Source organism: Tupaia chinensis, unplaced genomic scaffold (assembly GCF_000334495.1).
Source record: "Tupaia chinensis unplaced genomic scaffold, TupChi_1.0 Scaffold000294_5, whole genome shotgun sequence".
Taxonomy (NCBI): Eukaryota; Metazoa; Chordata; class Mammalia; order Scandentia; family Tupaiidae; genus Tupaia; species Tupaia belangeri.
In genome coordinates, this window is record NW_006159782.1 from 3,310,796 (window position 1) to 3,315,678 (window position 4,883).

Here is a 4,883-nt window from a genome sequence, read left to right on the forward strand (position 1 = left end):
ATAGCAAAAACCTCTCAAAAAAAAAAAAAACAAAAAAAAAGTGCCTGTCCTTCCCTACAGGGCTGACAGCACCATGCAGGCAGGGCATCCTCAATCCCACTGCATTCCCAAGGCAGGGCAGCACAGGAAGCAGGAGGCCCCACGGCTCTGCTGCCCCTGCTCACTCACAGAGCCTGTTTGTGCAGGAAACCTCACACCTCCAAGTTCGGCTGCTGTTAAGTTTGTAAAACGGGGCTAGCCCCATCCTAGCAGGGTGACTGCTAGGCTCAGAGATCAGGGAGGAGGGCAGACATCAGAGCTCGCAAGCACGAGGTGGCCTCCCTTCTTACTGGGGGGTGGGGACACTGGTGGACGAGTAGACAGGTTCGAGGGAGAGAGGGTGAATGGATGGGTGGACAGATAGTGGATGGGTGGACCGATGGACGAGGAGATGAGTGAGTGGGAGGAAGGTGTGTGGACGGTGGACAGAGTCAGGTGGGTGAATGGCGGACAGACGGACAGGTGGAGGGCGAGTGGGTGGACGAACCCACGGGTGGGCGATGAGCTCCAGTCCTAAGCCAGTCAGCGTAAGTGAGAGGGCCGGGACTGCACAGAGCCCCACCACCCCTACAAACCAAGCATATGCCAGCCTTCACGGCCGGAGACCTCCTGCACCCCGCACAAGGACCCTTGTGTGCATGGACAGCCAGAGCCCTTCAACGTGCTACAATCCAAGTTCTTCTGAGACTCGGAGACGTCAGGGCTGCTTAGTGCCCCTGGCCCGACCTGCAGCTCAGGAGCTCCCTGGGGTCAGGGCCACACCTGCACAGGCACAAGACCCCCCGCCCAGCACAGGCCTGCCCAGGGGGACCCCTGTCCTCTGTGAGTGAGTGAAGGGGGCGGACTTGGGGTGGAGGGTGGGGCCGACTCACTGGGCACGCGGTTGATGGCCTTGAGGGGCCTCAGGACACGCACGGTGCGGATGGCTGACAGGTTGATGTTCTGAAGGTCCAGGGAGTACTCGACCATCCTGCAGAGAGAGGGGAGAGTGAGGAGGGGCAAGGACAGTCGGCAGGGCTCAGACAGTGTGCGGCCTGGGCTGCTCTCCTGGCCTCCATGTCCTCCTGGGGACAGCCAGGCAGGCAGAGTGCAGGAGCAGAGACGCCAGCCCACGGCGAGCCCCTCATGGTGCAGTGGCACGTGCCCCTGGCCACGGAGCCTGGACTCTGCAGCAGCCTCTGGCCGCGGGAGCATCTCCCAGCATGGATGCTCCCACCTGGCTGGCTGCACTGAGGTGCTGTGGCTCCCAGGGCTGACCAGAGGGGACTGGGCATCTGGTTTGCATTGTCATGAAACCCTGGCTGCAGGCAGAGGTCTCGGTGGGCCCCCTCCTTCCATCACCCGAGTCCTCAGGGGCCCACTGGGAGAGGGGCAGAAGCCCTGATTTACAGCTGAGAAGATGAGGCAGAGAGGTGATGTCCCACCCCCAGTAACCCAGTGACCAGGGGAGACTCAGGCTGGGCAATGCCCCACCCCCAGTAACCCAATGACCAGGGGAGACTCGGGCTGGGGGTCACTCTAGGCCGACCCTCTCCCTGCTCCCCTGACCTCCAAGCCCCACCTCTCGCTCATGCCAGGCCAGGCATCTCAGCTGGTCTTTGCGGGTTTTATCCCCCACCCCGACTCCTGTGCCTGCAAGATAATCCCCACCTCTGGGCACACCGGTTCTCCCTCGGGGCCGCACTCCTGCGTGCGGCCCCTGCCCCTGCTGTCCCTTCTGTGTGGAAGGCCACCCCCTGCTCTGTTCCCTGCAGCCTTATGCTCCTGCTTCTGTGCAGGTGCCCTGGGGCCCTGGAAGTCCTTCCACACCAGAGCCCAAGGTGAGCCAGGCCGACCTGGTGCTACGGGCCCTGAGTAACCCAGACCCCGGCCCAGTCCCGGGAGCACTCGATTGACTGGAGGAGAGATTCAAAGACAAGTGGCAGCCCTGGAGCCCCACCTAGTTCTCATCCTGGAGCCCGACCAAACAGGTCCACGCTCCGCACCCCCACCCAAACTCAGCCAGCCCTTGGGAGGTGGTTTGCCTCTTCCGGGAAGTCTTCCCAGATTCCCTGTAGGAGGTAGATTTCTGTACTTAGACCAGATGCTACCTGCTCAGTGGCTACCGGCACCAACCCCCACCCCAGTTTCTGTGATAGATGCGGTGGTGGGGGGAGGGTCGGGGGGGAGCTGTGCAGGGTCCATAGCCCCAGTCTGGCCCCAAGTGCCCGTCGCCAGAACACCCCCACCCCCAGCCCTGGCCTCAGCAGAGCTGTTGGCTCCACCTGTCACTGACATCCGCCAGCAGGAGAGGCAGGGCTACAGGGGGCCGGGGGAGCCGCGATCAGCCCGCCCCACGGTGGTGCGGCCGCCCCCTCCCGCTGCTGGCAGAGTAATTGAGTGAAAGCCCTTGCCTGGAATGCCTCCGCCCAGCCCCCAGCTCCCCAGCCGGCTCCGCTCCCACACGCGCACACACACCTACCTGCACACAACCACCGGTGCACGCGCACATGCAGGCGCACACTCACTCCCCCACGAGTCCAAATCAGGGAGGGGCAACCCAAAAAAGTGAGAGAGACCTACAATTAGGACAGAGACTTGGGGGTCCCGAGGAGAGTGCAGGGGTGCCGGGGCGCAGCCAGGCAGAGCGTGGGAGGGACAGCGAGGGGGAGGGGCCGAGTGAGGATCCCGCGTGGGTGAGCCAAAATGTCATTCTCGTCTTTTGTAGAAAGAGCTCTCCAGGCAGCCGGAGATGCGTGTGACGGGCACCGTGGGGGCGGCACGCACAGCGCACCGACAGTGCTCACGCTGGCGCCAGCATCTAGGCCCAGAGTACCCTGGCACACGGCTGGCCCCTCCCCCTCTGCCTGGCTCTCCGGACCCTGCCCAGGGTGTGTCGCCAGTCTCTGGGCCCCGCTAGAGGCTCAGTTTCTGCTTTGCTGGGTGAGCGGGAGGTGGGGTCCCCACCCAGGGGAACTCCCCAGGCACCATGTCCCAGGGCCCACCCAGGACCTATTCCCATGGAATTTCACAATAAGAAAAGCAGATCTTTACGCAGAAAAGTAAACGCTCTTCACCAGGGTCCATTGTGCCCGCCGTGTGCCCGCCGTGTGCCCGCCACCGCTCTGGCTATGTGCCCGACCTTGCCCCTTGGGGCCCCTCCACGTTCCAGTGGGCGCCCATTATCTGATCCACCAAAACCCTCCCACCCTACCCCGGACCAAGGCAGAGTCCCGGCTACAAGCTGCATCCTGGGCCCCTCACTGTGGGAGCCGGCCGGTCCCCACTCCTGTCCACACTGCCCACGGGTTCCATCTCCCAGGGTGGAGCCCACGAGGAGCCCCTGCCCCGAGGTGGGTGGGGAGGAGACCGCCCCGTGCAGGTCAACCCGGCGGAGGAAGTGTTGGCTGGCATCCGTGTTTCTCTGAATCAAAGGGCAGGGGGAAAGGGCTGCCCCTGGTCCTGGGTGAGATACGCATCGTGACCGCGTACCATCAGCCAGTGGGCAAACTTGGGGGTCTGGGCACCTCCCAGACCCCAGCTTCCCAGAGCACACTGATCACACCTGTCCTCCCAGCCACAGTCTTGGCAAGCCCCTGCCACCTGCCCCTGGTCTCCGAGGGCAAGTGAGGCTGCCATGGCCAGGCAGTGCACTTTAAGCTCCCAAGGACTCAGCATCTCAGCTGGTTCCACGGACAGACCTGGAACGACACATGGGCCCGGCCCCTGCCCTTCCTCCAACACACATGGGGGTGTGCCCAAGTCCCGAGGGCAGAAATGGAGGAGCAGGGTCACCCCCAGTGCACATGTACCCTCTGGAAAGTTAAAAGAAAAAGAAAAACAAGAAGCTTGGAGCTAGCTGCGTCACCCCCTACCTTAAACCTTCAGTGGCTCAAAGCCCAATCCCAGACCTCCGCTTCCCAGGCCGTCCATGGTCTGGCCTCTCTCCCCTGGCCCCCATCCCCGATCCTACCTCGTTATCCTAGATGCCAAGCCTGCCCAGCACCCCAGACATGGCCTCCTTCACCCTCTTGGCTGGGCATGGTGCCTCTTCTCCTCGCTCTCATCCTTCCTGGAAGACCACCTGCAGCTTCTGCCCACCCCTCCAGCTCTGTGTGGCTAGGGCCCCCTCAAAGCAGACCCTGCCCAAGGACTAGGGAGCAGTCCTTTATTGGGGATGATGGTGAGAAAAGCTCATAGGGGGCCACTAAGGAGCCAAGCCCGGGGGAGGGTGGGGGGCGCCCTGGGAGCCGGACCAGCGGGCCCAGCCTCTGCCGTGCGGTCGGTCCTGTGCCCAACTGTAGTTTCGGCAGCCACATAGTGACCGAAGTTCAGGGCCCCAGCAGTTCGGGCCTGAAACACACCAGACATGTGTGTGAACACTCCAACCCTGACAAGCTAGAGGTCTAGGGGAAGGGGTCACACACGAGACCCTGGAGGGACATCGGGCGCCCTCCCTCCTGCACAGGCGATGACACACTTCAGATAAGAAATGTGGGCGAGAGAACTGGGCCAGGGAAGGCAGGGGCTGGGCGAGGCCTGCTGTTGGGGAAAGCCCGGGGCAGAGGGAAGTGGGAGGCAGGCAGCCTGCTGGGCACCGTGAGGGGCGTGGGATGGGCACCAGCAGCGCCAGTGCCGGCCAACGCTGGGCACGCCCCTCTGGCCTCCCCAGCCACGTCTGTGCTTCCACACCCCAGCACCCAGCTGGCACCGCACAGGAGGCGCTCGGGGCCTTTCCAGCACTAACTGCACCTCCACACCCGGCTTTCTCTGAAGGCCCTGTGAGTGGGAAGCCACTCTCCCCTCTCCTTCCCCTTCCTCCCATCCTAGATGGCAGCTGCAGGAGCTGGGTCCCCCCACCTCCA

General features: G+C 63.4%; 1 protein-coding gene across 1 annotated transcript in view; it reads right to left on the reverse strand.

Annotated features, from left to right (window-relative positions):
* Positions 1-4,883, reverse strand: part of CACNA1I (calcium voltage-gated channel subunit alpha1 I) — a 120,813-nt gene that overhangs the window by 74,428 nt on the left and 41,502 nt on the right. The window contains 1 exon segment of the mRNA XM_014588682.2: positions 912-1,009. Coding sequence (XP_014444168.2) covers positions 912-1,009 — 98 coding nt within the window.